This window comes from Oryx dammah, unplaced genomic scaffold (assembly GCF_014754425.2).
Source record: "Oryx dammah isolate SB20612 unplaced genomic scaffold, SCBI_Odam_1.1 HiC_scaffold_1, whole genome shotgun sequence".
Taxonomy (NCBI): Eukaryota; Metazoa; Chordata; class Mammalia; order Artiodactyla; family Bovidae; genus Oryx; species Oryx dammah.
In genome coordinates, this window is record NW_024070185.1 from 103,568,723 (window position 1) to 103,590,085 (window position 21,363).

At 42.8% G+C, this 21,363-nt stretch overlaps 1 protein-coding gene across 1 annotated transcript in view; it reads left to right on the plus strand.

Moving 5' to 3' along the window:
• The window catches only part of PAPPA (pappalysin 1), a 263,068-nt gene that overhangs the window by 106,267 nt on the left and 135,438 nt on the right, over positions 1-21,363 (plus strand). The window contains exons 9-10 of the mRNA XM_040238522.1: positions 9,441-9,569; positions 14,846-14,937. Coding sequence (XP_040094456.1) covers positions 9,441-9,569; positions 14,846-14,937 — 221 coding nt within the window. The remainder of the gene's footprint in view (positions 1-9,440; positions 9,570-14,845; positions 14,938-21,363) is intronic.

Here is a 21,363-nt window from a genome sequence, read left to right on the forward strand (position 1 = left end):
AAATATTTGCCAGGAAAAAACTAACCAAAACACACTAATATTAATATCAGGCAAAAGAAATATTAAGACAAAAAATTTTTTTCTAAGACATAGTGATTACCATATAATGATAAAGGGAAGTTATATTATGGTTTTGAGCTTGTATATACCAAATAACATGCCCTAAAACTATATAAATTGACTATGATACCTTTGAAAAAAAAGGTGATAAATCCACAGTTGTATTATAATATTTTAACATACTTTCTCAATAATTAATAGACTAAGCAAAAAAAAAAAAAAGATAGAATAATAATCTAGTTGACTTTGAACAACACACACAAAAAAAGTGTTTCATCTGATAAAACTATATAGAACCCTGCTACTGAATTAAGTATAAATATTTTCTTCTATAATGTAGAGAACATTTTTTTTAATTTATTATGTCCCAGGACACAAAATGACAACAGGAAGTATCAAAGAATAAGTATCACATAGAACAGTATTTCTGTCCACAACATAACACATAAATATATAAGCCAGTAAACAAGCAGACAAGTAAATAAATGAAGAGGGTTAAGACATCTTTTTGATCAATTAAGTGTATGATCAAAACAGCAAGAAATTTTCCATACGATACTGTGTGTGCTTAGTCGTTCAGTCGTGTCTGACTCTTTACAACCCAGTGGGGTACAGCCCACCAGGCTCCTCTGTCCCTGGGGATTCTCCAGGCAAGACTACTGGAGTGGGTTGCCATGCCCTCCTCCAGGAAAATCTTCTCAGCCCAGGGATCAAACCCAGGTGTCTCTCATAGCTGGCAGGTTCTTTACCCTCTGAGCCACAAGGGAAGCCCAAAATTACTGGAGTGAGTAGCCTATCCCTTCTCCAGGGGAACTTCTCAACCCAGGAATCAAACTGGGGTCTCCTGCATTGCAGGTGGATTCTTTACCAGCTGAGCTACCCCAGAAGCCCATATAAGATACTAACAGACCAAATATATCCATGTCTTAAAACCTACAAACTCAAACAAATACATATACATTGCATCAAGTGGATTTTCCCAGGATAAAAATGAGATGTTAAAGTTATATGATCTATGACTATAATTCACAAGACCAGCATATGAAAATATTTTTTTAAATAAAATTGTCTTACTAGATGCAGAATTTTAAAACTCTTAATAAAATCAAGTCCCTTCATGATAAAAAACAAAACCAGTAACACCAGTCCTACCTGACTCAGCTAGGCAAACAAATATCAACAAAATTTCTGAGGACTGAAAAGGGAGAAACTAGACTAGCATGACCCTCGTCTATAAAAGACTGCATAGAAAAATTAATAAGAATCAACAAATTAGTGGAACTAATAAAAACAGCTTATGAGGACTGATGAATAGAATATCAATCTATAAATTATTTTTGTCAGCTCTAAGATATGAAGATACAAATATAGATATACATGCAAATATGTTTATATATGTGGATGAGATAGATTAAAGCTACCATTTACTATAGCACTGACATCATAAAATGCTTAGAGTTAGGAATATATCCCTAATAAAAAGTCATCACAGTTTTTATGAAGAAAGCTTTAAAAACTTTACTGAAATCATAAAAGGAGACCTAAATAAATACAAACTATATAGTTAAATGGGAGGATACAATGTCATAAAGAAGTATTTTATCCTCAAATGCATCTATAAATTCAATGAAATTGGAATTAAAATCCCAACAGGCATTTCAGAAAATGAAACTAAAAATTTACTTGAAAGAGTAAAACGGTCTTTTGATGGAGAAAACCAAAGTATAGAGTGGACTTGTAGATAAATCAAGACTTTTCTAAAACTATGGAAATTAAGACAAACTGCTATTGATAAGATAATAGGAAAAAAATAAACTAATGAAACAAGACAAACGCCCCCCCCCAAAAAAAAAGAAAGCTTATCTAAGTTCTGAATGATATATGGCAAAAGAATGTGTCACAATTCAGTAGTGAAAGGATTAAGTTTTACATAAATAATGTCAGACAAATGATTCATCTCTATTTGGGGGGAAACAATCCTTATCACCATCGTTTTAAAACCTGTTTGTAGTTGATTGAGGTCATACATGTAAAAATTAAAACTTAAAACTATTGGAAGAAAATAAAGGAGACTACTTACTTGCGTGAATACCTTGGAGTAAAGAAACGTTTATTTAACAAGCTATGAAAAGATCAAACCATGAAGGAAATGATTAAAAATTTTTATTCAACAAAACAACCTAAACAAAATGAAAAAAAAAAAAAAAAAAAAACAATTGCAAAGAATGTCAGTATCCGGTGTCTGTAAATGCATGGCATATCAATAAAGACAAAAGAACCCAATTTAAAATAGGCCAGAGTGATGAACAACCAGTCAACACAGGTAGAAACATATGTTGTCAACAAACACCTGAAATGATACTCAGGCTTGTTAGTAATCAGGGAAAAGCAAAGTAGAATACCACCACCAGGGAAGCCCCTAAAGCATTAGTCTCTCAGTCATTTCTGACTCTTTGTGACCCCGTGGACTACAGCCCACCAGGCTCCTCTGTCTATGGGATTCTCCAGGCAAGAGTAACTAGAATGGGTTGCCATTTCCTTCTCCAGGGAATCTTTCTGACCCAGAGATTGAAACCACGTCTCCTGCATTGCAGGGAGATTCTTTACCATCTGAGCCACCAAGGAAGCCCAAATATCATTTAATACCCATCAGATTAGCTACAAAGTTACATGTTTGGTAGAACCTAGTGCTGCCGGGGACCTGGAACAATGGAAAATCTATCGGTAGGTGTGTTAATCGGTACACTTTTGGAGAGTAATTTAGCAATATCTAGCTGAATAATGTTGAAGATGCAATTATCTTCAGCCGAGCAATACCACTTTAGATGTATTTCCTGCAGACACTCATGTTTTATGTGCAAAGGAACGTGAACATGTATGTTTAAAGCAATGTTATTGGAAATAACAAATAAAAAGATTACCAATGATGATAGTAATAATGACAGAGATATAATCTGGGTGCCTATCAGGAAAAGAATGATCAAAGGAAGTATATTACTGCATTGATCTATATGATCAATATATGTGATCTCAAAAACAATGCTGCGTTTTAAAAAAAACAGCTATACAATAATAACTGTAGTAATAAAACAGCTAGGAAGTTTAAAACATGCAGAGCAACACATAGGCACAAGAAATATAAAAATACTCATGAGAGAGAAATAGTGGATTGAAGACAAAAAATACAAAACAGTATATTTTATTTCTTCCCCCCTCCCCAGAAAAAGAGGAAGAAAACATGGTAAAATGTTTTAATTTGACAAAGCTGGGTGGTAAGTCTAAGGGGATTTGTTATAATGTTCTTTGTATTTCTCTATATGATTAATACATTTTCTAATTAACACAATACTAATGGTATGTATAGTGTGCCTGGGCACATCATCTCAAGCTCCAAAAGTGATTGTTTCCTTCTCTTCCCGTGGCTGGAAGCTGGTGTATGAGCACCCAGGGATTACCCTCTTATCCTTAGCCCAAGGCAGCCCTGGAATACTTGGGCTGTTCCTGAGCCAGAGGCATCCTAGGTGGTCCCCCCCCCACCATGTCTCCCAGCTTAGTCAATCTGGGTGGCAGGTTTAGAACTACATCCTTCTCAGGGCAGAATTTTAAGTGCTGAGGCAGCTGCTAGCTTGTAGAAAAGCCTGTGGCAAGAAGACGCAGCACCACATTCCTCATTGAATTAGAGCTGCTTGTCACATTCTTCCCAGATTCCCATTTTGTAGATGAAGAAGTGGATGATCAGAGAGAAGGAATGGCTTGCCCATGATGAGTGAGCCATTCGTGGTGTTTAAGAGAATGTGTGTCTCTCCTGACTTCTAGAACTTTCCAGCTGGTCTTTGTATGCAGATGCTGCATGATTCAAAAACTTGATCTTTTCACCTCTGCTGTCTTTTCTGGTTTATAACAGCCAGGGTCCTCACCTCCAGAGAGCAGTGTCTTGGGATGGAATTAGTCAGACTTGCTTAAGTTCCTGTCCTGAGACAAAAGCAGTGTGACTAAAGGCAGGTAGCTTCACCTCTCTAGGTGTTTGTTCCCTCACCTAAAACCTTTTCATAGTAAATATTCAAGGGACTGCTGTTTTGCTTAAATGATGTTATTCATATGAAGTGCCAGGCATAGGGCCTGGCATGTGATAAATAGCCAACAAATGGAAACTACAATTGCTATAATTATTGCAGAAGTAGGGTATCAAAAAAGTATAATACAGTTCAGTTACACAGACTATAGAGAGAGAGTGTATGATGAATGAATACCATGATATGGAAACAATAGGAGGTCAATAAGGAGGAGTCAAGGGGCTCAGAGAGAATTTCCTGGAGGAAGCAAAATGGGGGATTTTCATTGTGAAATGACGTTCCCCACCCTCTTTCTCCTATTGTACTTTTGTAGTTCTCATTTTATCTTCACAGTGGCATGGGACAAGAATCATACATCTTAATTAAAAGGTAGGAAAACAGACTGAGAGGAAGAAAGTGACTTGCTTGTAGATTTCAGAGGGGGGTTTAATTGACCTGTCATGATACTAATTGCACACCAACATTTTAAGAAATTGACATTTGTGCCAAAAGCTCGGTCATGGCGTGTTTAGACTCCTTAATAACATATATTTTCTTAAGACAGTGATTTTATAATCTATAACTAAATTTACTTTCAGGATGTGCTCCAAATTTGATACACATCACCATCACTACATTTCTGAGGAAAAGTACTGAAAAGTCATACCGCTTAGAAAAGTCAGTGTTTTTATCTCTAATCGCCAGAGATGCAAACCTAAGGCAGATGTGTCATTTGAGACATTTGTGAAACAATGATGGTTAAACATAAAAACATTAAAAAAAAAAAAAAAGTCATACCAAGGATGCAAAACAAGCCACCCTTCAAAACCAGCCAAACAATCTCGTCACATTTAAATACTACCATTTAAACTTACTAGCTAAAAGCCTGAAATTAATCTGAGATGTGATGCATTAATGATTGAATTCTGGTGGAGGTTAGCTTTAAAAGAAACTGGCACTCAGAACTCTATGAGAGAAATCAGAAGTGATGAAACTCATTGTGTTTCAGATGAAGTGGTAAAATTTTGGTTCTAAACCAAGAGAAATAGGAAGTTTAAGGTGGAAGCATGTTCCCGTCACTGCCCTACATGGGGAGGCTTTGAGCTGGAGAGTAGCTTTGGATCTCAGAATATTCTGATGGTGTTGGCGCGACTGGAAAGGGCAGATGCTTGAGGCAAGAGGGCGAGCCAGAGCTGCCAAGGCTGGGATAGAGGTGGTAGCAAGGATGCACAGGAAAAGACATGGGAGCTGTGGGATGAGGGAAGTTGACAAGGCTTAGGGTCTGCCTGGATGTGGGAGACTCAGGAAGGGAAGGGGTTCCAGTGACAGCATTAAGACTTTCCAGATGGTTTTCAGAGCAGCTGAAAGGAACAACCAGACATAAATGTCCCACGTTGGCTTTAGGCCAACCATGAAATAGGTCCTAACCTCCAGCAAAGCCTTCCGAAGCCATAGCCTGTCCTCAAAAAAATTCTCTTCTACCTTAGGCTCTTGAGAAAAGAGCCCCAGTTTAGCATTCATTGTGACTTTAACTTGGAGAAAATATAGTTTTATCACAGGAATTCTTAAGTGGACAAATACAATCTTTGTCATAGCATTTCTGCCCTGATTTCCCTTCTCGTCCTTTTAATGAAGGGAATGGCTTCTAATTTCCTATGTGAAATCTTGGGATAACAACCCCTGCTCCAGAGAGCCACTCTCAGGCTTCTGGGAGATAATCACGCATGTGCCATGCACGTGCTGTTTGGAAGGAGGGTATTAAGGTTTCTCTACCAATCAGATACTTTCTGTGTACTGCCGGCAGGTAATAAGAAGCACAGTGGTGGAAGTTCCTGGGGAATCGATTTTGCCCCAGGGTAAAGACAAACCTGGGATCCAGAAATTTCAAAAGTTGAAACAGCCACCTAGAGAGACAGAAAGAGAGAGAGCCGCATGCCCTGAGGGTGTTCTAGCAAGACATTGTGGCAGAAAAGAGACTTTCCATCGAAGCCTGACTCACATGATAGATGACTGTCTTATTCATCTTCATGAGTTTACCAAACCAAGTTTATATGTAGTTATCTACATATCATTCCATTCCTTCTAGTAAAGACAGCATCGCAAAACTCTCAATGGATGAGAATGTTGATCATTTAGCTTTAATAGTAACAGGTTAGCCAACAAGTTATTGTTGGCTGGGCACATAGGTGCTTTATGTGTTCTCACATCCAACCTGTGGGAAGATGCTGTGAAACCAGGCTTCTAACTAATTTGAAATAGGCTCAGAGCACTGGAACACCCGCCTACGACTTCTCAGCGAGCAAGTGAGGAAGCCAGGATGGAAACTTGTGTTTGCTCACCTCAAAGTGGTGTTTACTGAGACGGAGGAGGAGGGAGAGGGGAGGAGGCCAGGCATGGGGTGGGGAGAAAACAGTCACAAATATTAGCAGAGCCCCTAAATATCATCAGGCATAAATCATTTGGATGCACACCACGAATGAGAAACACAAGATAGAAACGTAATCTTCACAGTCTCACGCTTTTCCACCCAAGTGCTCTATTGCTTCGGACAGTGACCATATACCCCAGGAGCCTGGGAGGTAGCCTGTAGAAATTTTTAAAATTTTATTCCCTAATGGGCCATAATTGTTTAATATAAAACACACCTTCATATTTTTTATTTTTATTTCATTTATTTGACGGTGTCGAGTCTTAGTTGAGGCATGCCGGATCTCTGTTATATCACGTGGACCCTTCTGTTTGTAGCACACGCACTTTCCTGTTGTGCTGTGTGGGCTCTGAAGTGCACAGGCTCGGTAGTTGCTCTGCATGAACCTAGTTGCCCTGGGGCATGTGGGAGCTTAGTTCCCTGACCAGGGATCAAACCCACGTCCTTGGTATTGCAAGGTGGATTCTTAGCCACTGGACCTCCAGGAAGTCCCAGCCTCCATATTTTAAAGCAAAAATCATGTACAATAGAGCACATGTCATCTTTATCTTGGGCCTTCATGCATCCCCTGGGAAAGCCATTCTTCCCCCTCCCCCAATATTCCAGTTTCAGAAACACCATCTGAAAAATGTATACATTCATTGGTCTAGAGGTGGTTCAAATATCCGATAAACTTTTATAAAAGCCTCTAATTATATCAACAAATTAGCATTCCAGAGGTTTTTCAAGGCAACCACTCTTTGTACAGTTATACATATAATATCTCAAGATTTTTATGCATCTTGCCTGCTTAGCTTTCATTGAGAGAGTGCTGCTAGAATCTCCAGGGACTTCTGGTCTACCCTCAATATTCTTACCTGCTCCAGCAGTGCTAAAACAAGCTCTTTGTTGGGTCATAAGTCCAGCATTCTCAGAAGGGTCATATTCTTCAGGAGCCTTCTTCAGTGCTCATAAACTCTAGTTCGTCGTTGTGTTGAGAGTCAGGAGATACTGTCTGTTGTCACTGCACCTGTTATCTTATTGGCCTTATCCAAACAGCCCCAGCCCGATCAGCAGCTGAAACAACAGATGGGCAGGAGGACTTGAGATTTTTTTGACACCATCCTTTTGTTTATGAATCCCCCCTCACCCCAACTCTGGAATCTGATAGGAATTCTCTTCATTGCCATTTTGTACATTCTTTTTTCCTATGACACATTTTTATTATTAAAAAATAATTAATTGGTGCAGAGGGAGATGAAAGAGAAGAATAGTATTTCCCTTTGAAAACGGTCAAAAAGGAAATGGGGATGGTGATTTGGTCATGTGGATAAGTATATCTTTGCCCTGGAAGATAATTGCCAGTATCCAGGTTCCTTCCATGGCAGGAAATTCAAATAAGGAGCTGAGAAGAGATCAGAAAGGGAGGAAGGTGATCTGGTATAAGGTTGAGTGCCAGGAAAGTGGAACAGGCATTGTTCTGTGGGGTCTTGCGAGCAGAGGAGAGAGGCAATCTAGGCAAACTGGAAATCTAGCAGGAACCAAAGCCTGGAATTGCAATTGCAGAACAAGATTTCCCTTTGCAAGGAGTGAAATTGTTCAAGCTGACCTGAGCTAGGAATTAGGGAGGCAGAGTGCAGGATATAATTTAACGCCGTATGGTTGTAAGCAAGATGCTTAATCTCTTTTTGCCTCAGACTCATCATCTGTAAAATAAACATGAAACTACTAGTATGCATGTAGTGTTGTTTTGATTCTCAAATAAGAAAACACACAGAAAGTGCTTAGCCCCAGGCTTGACATTCATTTAATAGCTGCTGCTATTATTATTATTTTAGTCAAGAGTGAGAAGCAGAGGGCAGAGCAAGTGTCAGGGATAGTCGTTGGGTATGAAATGTAAGGAAAGGGCTTGCTTGCTTGCTTATTTGGGGTTTCCACTCAGATCTTAATATGAGGGCAATGATCAGACAGTGCCCACAGCCTGGCGTGGTGCTTTCCCACCTCTGTGGTTTTACTCATCCCATTTATTTTTCCTAGATGTCATTCTCCAAGACATCTTCGTTACGGGCCATATACCATCCAATTCTTATCCACCAGGGTTATTCTAACGATTAAATTAAAGATAAAACGTGCTCAGTCTTTCAGTCGTGTCTAACTCTTTGCGGCCCCATGGACTGTAGCCCGCCAGGCTGTTCTGTTGGTGGAATTTTCCAGGCAAGAAAACTGGAGTGGTTGCTACTTTCTCCTCCAGCCAGGGATCGAACTCACATCTCTTGTGTCTCCTGCACTGGCAGGCAGATTCTTTTCCACTAGTGCCACCTGGTAATATTCATGGTTGTATGTCAGTTGATGCTACATTTTAGGATAGCCCATCATAGGTGGGAGAGTGGCTTAATCACAGTAGACATGAAAAATTACTGGATAACTAACTTATGTGTGGATTCTAAAATGTGACGCAAATGAACATTTCAACCAAACAGAAACAGACTCATAGACAAAGAGAACATTCTTGTGGTTGTCAAAGGAGAGTGGGACGGGGGAGGGAAGGATTGCAAACTTGGGATTATCAGATGCCAACTAGTATGTGTAGGATGAGTGAACAAGGTCCTACTGTACAGCCCAGGGAACTATATTCAATCTCCTGTAACAAACCATAATGGAAAAGAATATGAAAAAGAATGTTTATATGTGTAGAAAGGAGTCACTTTGGTATACAGCAGAAATTAATGTAACATTATAAATCAACTATGCTTCAATAAAATTTATAAAAAACAAATAAAAATTGTTGAATAATTAAATATGCAGGTGGTATGGAAAACAAGCCAGACTAGTAGAAACGTACTCAAGGGGATCCATTTTGTCTGTCCCCAGCCTTATATCTGCATAGTTAGTAGTCTTCCTTATGTCTTTATGTTTTCCAGAGATGTACGTCTTGGCAGTAGGTACCAGTATTGGGTCATCGCTATTTCAGGAAGTGAAGAGAGTGAGCCATCACCTGCTGCCATATACATCCATGGAAGTGGGTACTGTGGTGACGGCGTCATTCAGAGGTGAGTAGGTCTAGCTACAGACAGGCAGGGGTAATGCTACTTCGGCCAGAAGGTGGTCAGGGTGCCAAAGAGAAGAGCTTATGGGCTACCCTTCAGGGTGTGAGCTGTGAGAGAGCCCCAGCAATCTGCAACTCGATTCATCTGCAGGTATTTTGCAGGCCTCAGAAGAAAAGCAGTGACTCTTTTTTGAGTAAACACAGTTCTCAAATGTGTAATAATGTAAGATTTCCACAGAGCTACCATTCTGCACTGACTACCACTGTGCTTTTATTCCTAAGTATGTCCTATGTGCTACAAAGATTCTATTAGTTTTTTCCACCTCAGTCCACATTCAGTTAATAGGACACAGGACCTACAAGAGAACACTTTTATATTCTTTGCTGGTTACCGTTTACATTTATTAAAACTGAAAGTTTATTTATTATTTCTATTGTGTTATATCAACAAGTTACAAAATGGGTCAGAGTCTCATAAAAACAGCAAAATATTTCAACTCTCTGTAATGTTGAAACCATAAATAGTAAATAGTCCTCTAGAGTGAACATTGAATATGACTATAAGTACAGGAGGCAAATGAATCAGTAAGTATAAAGATTCCACGCAAGCAGCCAAAAGAAAGGAAAAGTGTGATTAGAAGATATAAAGCTGTGTGTCTAGAAAATGGATTTTATCGGATCATCAGTCCATTCATCCCCTGTCCACAGGGCAAGATGTTACGCAACTGGGAAAGTGGCGAGAAGCCATCAAGACTTTTGTATTGTTGAAAAAAAAAAAGGAAATCTGTGGGCTTTTTTTTTCCCTCCAGAGTAAGCACAAAAATGTCTTGTCACTGAATTAAATAGTTTTGGCCCTCAAGATGAAAAAGAGACCAAGATTCATTCACAATTACACTCCTTATTGCTAAATCTGTATTCTTTATTGCAATCACAGTTACAAATCACACTATTGCTAAGGGACTTTAAAAACTATTGGCAGATTTAATAATAAACATTACATATGGAGATGACCCAACATGCTATTGGCAAAATTCCTTCATTAAATGGCACCACTGGGTGTCACAAAGTATCTGTGCACCATGGGACTACAATTACTGTTTCTGTAGGGGGAGGGGCACTACAAAGAGAATTTATTTCACTGATGTGCAGAACATGAATCGATTCGTAGGTATAGTTCATATAATGAAAGAAAAGGGCTCAATGGCTGTTTCATTGGTTTATCATTGACATTAGTGCTAGAGGTCAAGAGCAGTTTAATTGGATGCTGATGATCTTGTGGTGTGTAATACACACTGGAAAGCTGCTACGGAATGAAAGGACCAGCGAGGAGCACAGCAAGGACAATGCAGGGTGCAGAGAAAGAGTGGGTACGTGAATACGCATTCGCACAGACACCCACTACTGGCCAGCAGTCTACCTTCTGATCATGGCTTAGCACTGAAGGGAAAAGCAGTTGTGGAGAATATGATCAGATGCCGGCCAGTGAGTTACATCTGCCCAGCTTATTGTGCAAAAGGATAGCAGTATGTGCAAGACACTGCTCCTCTAAACACCCTGAAATAAACCAGCTGCTACCAGCAGGGTACTAAGTCAAGTTTTTGAAATATTGAATGACTTTTTTTTTTTTTTACTATTAACACTGATAAAGACCAGTATTGCTTATTTGTGCAATTACAAGTGATTTGCTGAAGTGATGTAGCTCAGGTGTGTGTGTGTGTGTGTATATATATATATACATCTTAAACGTCCTGGATCTATAATTTTAAAGCTGAATTATCTAGATTTCAATAGGGAGGGGGTAATAATAAGGATTCTTAAGTGTTGAATTATGATGCAAACCACCTGATTGCCAAGAATTTTACTCCTCAAGCATACAAAATAAAAGTACACACTTGTCAGAGATTGACATTGATGGTGTGTTATTGCATGCATTTAAGATCCTTATCCAAGTGCAACAATCCAACATGAAGATATGGCTTCAGACACTTAATATAACAAAAATGGGCAAAGGGGAGATACTCACTGTTTACTTCCACATGAAGACATTGACGTCTAGCTTTTGATACAGCTGTTGTCTGATAGAACCCTGAGCAAGTGAACAGGATTATCTCCAGGGAAAGAGCTGCATCTTCTGTGGGTCCAGGATTAAGCTACATATCCAGAACATCCAGGAGACAGTCATGGTCATTGCCAACAACCCATAATTGTGACTTGGGATTTTTTAATTTAGCAAGAGGAATAAAACATAAACTCACTGCATGTAGGATCTGGTCTACAATTCTGTCTATCCATTTTGGAATCAGATATAGATAGAGCTTCCTTGATGGCTCAGATGGTAAAGAATATTCCCACAGTGCAGGAGACCCAAGTTCAATCCCTGGGTCGGGAAGATCCCTTGGAATAGGAAATGGCAACCCATTTACTATTCTTGCTTGGAGAATCCCTGGACAGAGCAGTCTGGCAGGCTACAGTCTATGGGATCTCAAAGAGTCAGACAGGACTGAATGACTAACACTTTGACTTTCCATAGATACACTGATAAAACACGGCAAGCAATATTATCACTGACCTAAAACTGCTAGTAGTAGTAGTAATTTAAATATCATTCTGAGCAAAGTTTTTTAGTATTTTATACCTAGGGTTAATAACCTTCATAGACATCAAATAGGTATTGAATTACCTGCAGGTACCAAATAGTTGTTGACATAGTTGGAAGAAAACTGAATGCAACTTATGGATGATTACCTAAGCAAAAAAATAAAATAAACTTTGAGAATAAGAAGGGCTGTCATCTTCGCTAATTGGATTTTTCATGAGATGATACATGCTAATTTGCTGTATATATGCAAAGGAATTTACGAAGAAATACAGATAGACTCAACACTCAGTGAGGCCCCTGAGGAATAAAAGCCCTGGATGACTACTATAATGATAATTATAAATATTTATTGAGACTCCACTAGGCGGGAGGCACTGTGCTACACGGTCATCTCCTTGGGTCCTTCCAACAACCATGTGAGACAGGCCTGATCACCTTAGTTCACGAAAGAGACACCTTGCCCCCAAAGATTAAAATGGTTTTCTGAAGCTTACATACCCAGTAAGGAACAGAACCAAGGTGTAGGCCTAGGACCCACATTCTCATCTGGATTTACCATTGCCTTGCCGTGACCGATGGTGCCGCAAAACTAACAAGTGAAGGGATAGCTCCGTGCTATTTCCTCTTTCCCAGACACTGTGCCAGGCGTCAGGGTGCTAGGATGACAGAGACTCTGTCACTTCCTTCGGCTTCCTAAAGCCTAGGGTGGGGTGCTCTCAAGTAACAGGCAAAGGTAGTTGGTTTGACAAGTGCTGTGATAGATGGAGCCCCTTGTCTTTGGACTCAAAGAAGATGGCCACCCACTCTAGCCCGGGAGGTCAAAGAAGGTTTCTCAGAACTTGTCTATCTAATGATAGATCTGGCATGCCTAGAAGATATTTGTGGTGACCCTAATGTTTTGCTTAAACCAATAGAACATACTGTTTGGGTGGTGAGGGAAGGAGGGTTAGAAGTGTTCTTTGTGGCTTAGGGAAACCAGCCCAGGTTTTAAAAAAAATTCTCTCCCCAGATAACCTATGAAATAGTTAAGAATCACAAGGCCATCACTAATTTCCAGTGTGCAAGATTTGCTTGAATATGGGCCCAGCTTGGAATATAGAATTCTTTGCTAAGGGCTTTGCAAGCAGGAGAAAAGTCGGAGGGCTCTTCAAAGATCAATGCAATGTCCTAGTCATCTTAAGCATTGATTACAAGGCCCCATACTGGTACTCTTGAGACCTCCTAAAAGCAACAAACGTTTCCCCGTGTTAATTGCTCGGGTGAAAGGCAAAGTCCGAGGCCTCTTCCAGGCCAGGCTCCCAGCCGGTCTCTGGGGAAGGAGGGACAACTGCCACACGCTCTACAGAGACATCCCAGGACAGGTGGGTGGGTGTGGGGACTGTGACTCTGATTGTCCACTGTGTGTGGCAAACCTGGCCCGCCCCTCTAAGTTACCTTCCCTGTTTGCACCGAAGCTAAGGAGTAGGTGTAATTATCTCCATTTTAACCCATGAGAAAACTGAGATTCAACATCCAGAATAGCACCGTTGAGGGGATTTTTCTACAACAGTGGAAATAGATTCTGTGCTGTCTGATCAAGTTGCCACTTGCTCCATCCAGCTATTGAGGACTTGAAATGTGCTTACTGTGGCTAAACAGTGGAAAGTTTGTTTCCCATTTTTGTTGGTGTAAATTGTCAAAGATAGATCAGAGGAAGATTAACCAGCAGTCCCCCACCTTTTTGGCACCAGGGACAGGTCTCGTGGAAGATGCTTTTTCCATGGACTGGGAGGATGGGAGATGGTTTAGGGATGACTCAAGCTCATTACATTTATTGTGTACTTTATTATTATTGCATCAGCTCTACTTCAGATCATCAGGCATTAGGTGCCAGAGGTTGGAGAGCCCTACTGAGGGACTTGTCCAAGATCACACAATTAGTTGGGAACACGGGGCTCTAAACCCAAGTTTCTGTGACTAAAGGGATGGGAATTTTCCAGAAAGTGGTAACATATCCAGTCTGTCTGTTGTTAATCCTCCTTCTCTTCTAGATCTAATTCAGAGAGCGTGGCTCATTTTCTGCCCATCCTAACCACTGTAAAATCATCCTTCGGTGATGGAAATAATTCCTTAAAGTAGGAGGAGGCGTTTTTATTTCCTAGCAGCATAGGTCCCAGGCCTTAGAGTTCTCAACACCATGAAATGACACACCCATTGGAGAAGGTGGTGTTCCACGGTCTGAGGAAGATCAAGTCTGAATGTGTGTAGGAGAAAAAACTACCTTCATGGGCACTGGGGTTATGACAGAAGGGCCAGAGCAGGGCCCACAGAAGAACAGCATTTATACCTTAGAAACTCCAAAATCCCCTTCAATCCATCATTTTAGAGTGGAATTGTGATTTCCTAGACATAGTAGCAAAGTCTGGTTCACTGATGCGTCCTCTTCTTCCTCCCCTCTGACTAACTTAACAGAGCGAATGAGTCTGAAGCAGGAATTCTGCTTTGTCATGAGAAACACACAGTAGGACAAACATAAGGACCTCACAAATTTGCATTGTTTGGAAGAAACAGAAACTCAGCCAGGGGAAGGGACTTGTCTGAGACCTAACCAAAAAGTTCCTAGCCCCCAGAGGGCTTTTCCATGTCCCAGTTGGGCTTCTGAAGCTGATGTGACAAACTTTCCTTCCATATCCATTGTGCAGGAGCCAAGGTGAAGAGTGTGATGACATGAATAAGATCAATGGGGATGGCTGCTCGCTCTTCTGTCGGCAGGAAGCCTCCTTCAATTGTATCGGTAAGTCTTCCCTTTCTCTGGGCCTCGCTGGAGAAGTGGACGGTGCCGGATGGCTAGTCAGTTACAAGAATAGCAGTGGTTATAACTAAATGATGATTCACTCCTTTCCTTCACGCATATGTATTGAGTGCCTCCTGGGAGCCAGACTCTGCTTTAGGCGCTAGTGAATACAGCCATGCAAACGGACAGACAGAGGGCAGGTATTCTGCTCTCCTGGACCTTATGTTCTCAAAGATGACGGTGGTAATGGATAACCCTTGTGATCCAGCTTCATCTTACATTTATTGCTCTTCTTCATGCCAACTGTCTGGGATGGTTATTATTTGTATAGACGTTTAAGGCTTTTATTCTTTCTTTAGAGATGAGGAAAATGTAGAAGCCAGAGAGCTTGTGAAACGTGACCAGAGTCACACAGGTTAGGCTTGAAGACAGAACCAGGGCTTGAACCTGATCTTGTCTGATTCTTGCACACAAGCTCAGTTCATTTTACTCCACAGCCTCCAGCCAGAATCCAGGCTCTCTGACTTGAGGAAGAGGAATCGCAGACCAGCCCATGTTTAGAAAGCAAATGTCCTTTTGCCACCTTCACGGAGTCAGATGGGAAATTTGTTTTTGGAGTCTAGCTGGTCTTGTTGTTTTAGCCCCACTTGGGAGGCCCCTGGTCAGCCTGGGGGGTTGGTAAACAGACAGGGGTTGGGGGGCAGGGATGGAATTTTGAGCTGGCCCAGATGAGATCATGCTTCCTTTAAGATGCAAATCAATACCTGAAGATCAAAGGTCCCCTGGCTAATCCCCTGGGCTGGAGGTGAAAACTAATCACAATTCATTTGCAAGTACAAAAGACAGAGGTGCTCCATCTAAGGAAAGGAGGAAACCCTCGGTGGGAAGATTTCTCTCTGAAAGGCCGTTTTCTTGGAGGACTGAAGGGGAGGAAATGTCACTGGTTCTACTGTTCCCAGCACATCACAGAGCAGCTTTTAGACCTCCCTTCTCCTAGCTTGCTGTGAGCTCTTTACCACATATCATTTACGGTGTGTTCCATTCTCAAACACGTTTATTGACCACTTACTTTCTCCTTGGCACCAAGTGAGGGCTGAGCAACACAGTAGAGGTGCCCCACACCTGTTTGTGGATGGAAGAAAAGGACAGCAGAGTTTCCAGGCAGAGAAACACAGATTTCCAGCTCCCCACTCTTGATTTGAGTGTAATTCATAATAAAATCTTGATATGAACCTAGTGGTATAGTAGAAAGAGCCTTGGATTAAACGTCAGAAAACCAGGCATTCTGGTCTCAGCTATGCTGAGAACGTGTTAGTTGAAACTGGCCAAGTCAGCTCCCTAGTCTGGACTTCTGATTGAGCTCCCATAAATTGAAGGGATTGTATTAGGTGATCTCTAAAAGCCTTACCTGCACTTCTGCTGTGTGGTTTCCAGAGTGTGTGACTATTTCTCATAATCATGAGCTCTGCTGGAACCATCTCTCACCGTGGACATCATCCTCATCACACCCAACAGTACACTCAGATCTTGCTGGATGATGCCCACCCATTGTGCTAGCGTTGAGATGGCATGTGGCTCAAGGGCTTCTGGGCAGAGTTAGAATGTGGTGAAGTTAGGATGGTATGGTCTGTGGAACAGGTCTGCAAGTTACAGTCCATGAGCTGGAACTGGTCTACTGCCTATATTTGTAAATAAAGTTTTCTAGAATGTACCAGGGGCCTCCCTGGTGGCTCAGACCATAAAGAGTCAGCTTGCAATGTGGGAGACCTGAGTTTGATCCCTGGGTTGGGTAGATCCCCTAGAGAAGGAAATGGCAACCCACTCCAGTATTCTTACATGGAGAATCCCATGAACAGAGGAGCCTGGCAGCCTACAGTCCATGGAGTCGCAAAGAGTCACTCCAGTATTCTTATGTGGAGAATCCCATGGATGGAGGAGCCTGGCAACCTACAGTCCATGCAGTCGCAAAGAGTCAGACACGACTGAGCAACTAATACAGAATGCAACACCATTCACGGATGCTCAGCTTTGTCCGACTCTGTGACCCCATAGACTGTAGCCCGCCAGGCTCCTCTGTCCATGGAGTTCTCCAGACCAGAATACTGGAGTGGGTTGCCATACCCTCCTCCAGGGGATCTTCCAGACCCAGGGATCGAACCCATGTCTCTTGCATCTCCTGTATCGGTAGATGGATTCTCTACCACTGCACCCATCTTTTACTATCTGTGGCTGCTTTTTTGCTGAGTAGAACTGAGTAGTCGCAACAGAGACCCCAGGGGCTGAAGAGCCTAAAGTATTTATTATCTGGCTCATTACAGATGACATTTGTTGGTCCACAGATTTTGGGTCTTTGATATTATTGGTTGCTAGAGACTAGTGCAAAGGGGAGATGAACATTATGACATGGTTCACCATTTCTTAGAAAAAAATAACTACATTTTATGCCTACAGTAGTGGGGCCTGGGAGACTCTGAGTCTGGTCCTCTCTTGCTTTACCTCTAGAGGCATTGCTTCCCCACCTACACTTTGGCCTGAGTAACTGGAATAGATCCTGATTTTCAAGCTGTGTTCACTGAAATGCTTAAGAGGGGAAAGGGTAAAGATGAGGAAGTTACCAAGAGGATGAGCCTTGGAAGCTCCAGATCTACTTTGTATTGTCGTTTTTTGAGAAGTCATGTATTCATCTGTTTATGGGTGCACTGTCTTCACTGCTGTGTGTGGGCCTCTTCTGTCTCTGCCTAGTGGGGGCTGCTCTCTAGTTGTAGTGCACAGGCTGCTCACGGTGGTGGCGTCTCTTCGTGCAGAGACCCCAAGGCATGCGGGCTTCCGGGGCTGCAGCACACGGGCTCAGGGGTTGTGGCTCATGGGCTTAGTTACTGCCTGGCGTGTGGAATCTTCCTGGACCAAGGGAAACTGTGTCCCCTGCCTTGGCAGATGGATTCTTAGCCACTGTACCACCAGGGAGGGCCCTAGACCTACTTCACATACTATTATCCTCCAGGAGATCCTAAATGTTCTGCTGTTGCTGATGATATGTATGGAGCACCTATCATATGCCGGACACATTTCTAAAGTACCATTCTCCTAACAACTCTTTCAGTACCCTGCACTTACAAACCAGGAAGCTGAGGCGTTGAGGAGGTGAACTAAGGTTATGCAGTCAAGTGGTAGAGCCCGGGCTCACGGTGGTGAGCTTCCCACAAAATATCTTTTTTACCAGACAGCTCTTGGTCTGGTAGGGGTTTGGGACTGTGAGCAAGGAACATACTGCTACGGAACAGTTCACTTAATGAATTAATGGAATGGAGTACAGAACTGTCAGTGGCATGGATGGTGTCCAGGGAAGGCTCTGTGTTCCCCCTGCCTGTTGACTGGCTGTGTTAGAGGAGGCACCTCAGTTAGGCACCCCCACCTCACCATGTAGGAGTCCATCCTAGGGACTCTGAGGGACAGGACATTCCAGGAAGAAAGGAGTCTGTCTAGAGATCCCGGTGCCTAGGAACTACATTCCAAGAACAGACTCCATGGCTTTAGAGGAAGAAAAACATCTTCCTCTAAGAATAATGGAAAAACAGACAGTGAATCTGTGGCTCCCAAAAGATCCAGCTTAGATGAGTCAGAGGAATGGGACTGGAATGTGGGAGGCATTGCTGGGGTGGAGGTTGTTCTCATCAGGACCCGTGTCAAGACGGTGGTCAAGGTGGTAGCCAGGAGAACAGGCTTGAATGAGACTTGACTTGGGTTGACACCATGACTTAGATATGTGACCTTGGCTGAGCTTCAGTGTTCTCATCCAGAAAATGGGAGCAGGCCTGGGACTTCTTGCTGGAGATATTTACCAATGTTTGTGGACACATTATTTGAATCCCTTTCCCAGATTTAGGAAAGAACTCTCCTTGGTGTAATAACAGTGAGGCAGAGCCCCACTGCAGAAGTTGGTAATGCAGACTTCCCTGGTGATCCAGTGGTTAAGATTCTGCCTTCCAGTGCAGAGGGTGTGGGTTCGGTCCCTGGAGGAGAAGACAAGATCCCATATGCCTAGTGGCAGGAAAACTAAAACATGAAACAGAAGCAATATAGTAACACATTCAATAAAAACTTAAAAAAAAAAAAAAGACAAGAAGTTAGTAATGGCAACACCTCTGCCTCCCAGTCCTCCTTGTAGCTGAATGTGGGCATGTGACCTACCCTCTCCCCTGATCACCAATCAGACACATCAATCTGAGAATGAATCAGAAGACACAGGGACTCTGATTCATCCAATCAAACCAATTTGATGAAGATGGTGGGAGTGGCCACAACCCGAGTGTTTCCACTGATAGCACCCAGCAGCTGTGCAGCCACAGCTCTGAGATGTCTTCACAAGAACTCAAAATCCGCCTTCAAAACACTTCTCCAGCCCTCCCAGGGAGTCTTCCATGAGTATCCAATATTCTTTGAATAGATTTTGCTTGCTTGCTTATTTTGCCTGACTTAGCCGAAGTTGGTTTCTGCTGATTGTCACTTGGAAGCCCTACTAAATATTGTCATCTGGTGTGGTGAGGTTCAGCCCCATTCCTAGCAAGCTGAGTGTGTTTGATGCACATTACCCACATGTGGGCATTGAGAGGGGGGTGGATATCAGCACTACCCACCACGTGTGGATACTCACCAGGTAGCCTGCCCTAGGTCATGCACCTTTGTTTAAGATGAGCCTGTGGAGGTGTGTTACATCCAGATGAGGGATCTGAGACCTACTAGAATGCCTGAAGGGGCTTCCCAGGTGGCGTAGTGGTAAAGCATCCGCCTGCCCATGCAGGAGATGCGGGTTCGATCCCTGGGCCAGGAAGGTCTCCTGGAGTGGGAAATGGCTACCTGCTCCAGTGTTTTTGCCTGGAAAATCCCATGGACAGAGGAGCCTGGGGACTGTAGGCCTTGGGGTTTTGTGAAGAGTTCTGACAAGACTGAGTCCAGAGCATACACACAGGATGCCTTCACTTGTCCAAGGTCACTCATCTCAAAGAACTGTGATTCTAACTCCAGACTAAGTACAGAGCCTCTCTGCCTTCTCTCTGTGGCAGCTCTGCCTCCCTAGCTGAATGACCCCTTCAGTCCCTCCTGTCCTTCCTTCTTTCTATGCTTTCTTCCTCCCTTCCTTTCCTCCTTATTTGTTTTCTTGTCCCTGATCATCGATCATCGAGCCGGGCTGATGTTTTCCCTGGCTCTGGTACCAGCAGTGTGAGGGTGGGTGGCAGATTTATGGTGGCGTTCTCATTCGTGCTGCAGAAGCCCACACATCCGGAAGGATTCCCAAGGTGCCAATGTGTTATTATGCAACAGCCCGGGACTTCCCTTTCCCACTATCCCTCCCCCAGAGCCCTCATCCTCAACACATAATAAGTTGCTTGTTAATAGGAACACCACCCACAAGACCTCTTAGGCAATGAGGCTGTGACCTGGCAATGTAGAAATTATCTTGTCCTTTCTCCCCCTTTTCACATATAACATACCCCAGGCATGAGGTTTTTGGTTAAAAAAATGTGGTATCATCAGTAAACTGATAACTCTCTGCACCCCACCCTGAGCGGCTCTGGCTGGAGGCATTGTTCGCAGAGTTGGGAATTCTGTGTCTAAAGCACTGAGTCATAAACTACAGACAGGCTGCTGATAAAAGCTGAAGGAGGGGAGGTAATGGTCAAATTAGTCAGACAAAATGGGAAGCATCCCCAACAGGGCTTGCGCTCAGTCATATATCTCCAGCGGGTGCTGGAAACGTGCTACCTTCGGAGATGACATTTTAGCCATTATAGGGGTGTGATTGTAGAAGGCTCTTCATACCACATTGATTTACCGCCCCGGGTTCCTCGGGAGAGCTGGGGTCTCAGCTCAGACTTGAGAGCCTGGGCTGCAGCTTGGGATCTCCCCTGGGGGGCGTCAGTTTCTCCCTTTGTGAAATGAGAGTGAGCGTGCTGAGGGTCAAAGGCTCCTTTCCTCTGTCTGACAGTGAGGCATCCTCAATTTGTCAAACATCCATTTAAGGGTTTTGGGGTTTCAAATCCTGCTTGATGCTGATATATAGCTAGGCAAACAAAGCCAAAGAGCCGCACGTTGCCTTTTGCAGACACAAACACACAGGCATTCCCAGCCTGGCTCTCTTTCTCACCGCTGCCCTCCCCCTTCTTCTCCCCCACCCTCTGCCATTAGCATCCCCGTCTCTGCTCAGGACACAGCATCCCCAGCCCTGTCCTAGAGCCAGGGCCAATAACTAAATTATCTGTGAGCAGATAAGGGGTGTGGGGGGGATCAATCCATTTCCCCAGCAGTCCCTGGGAGGGGCGGGGGTCACCACGCCTTGTGGCCCCTCTGTCAGGCTGCCCTGGCCTGCTCCCAGCCAAGGCGAGAAAGGAAAACAAGATGAATCGCTATGTCTTCTTGGTGGATATTCTG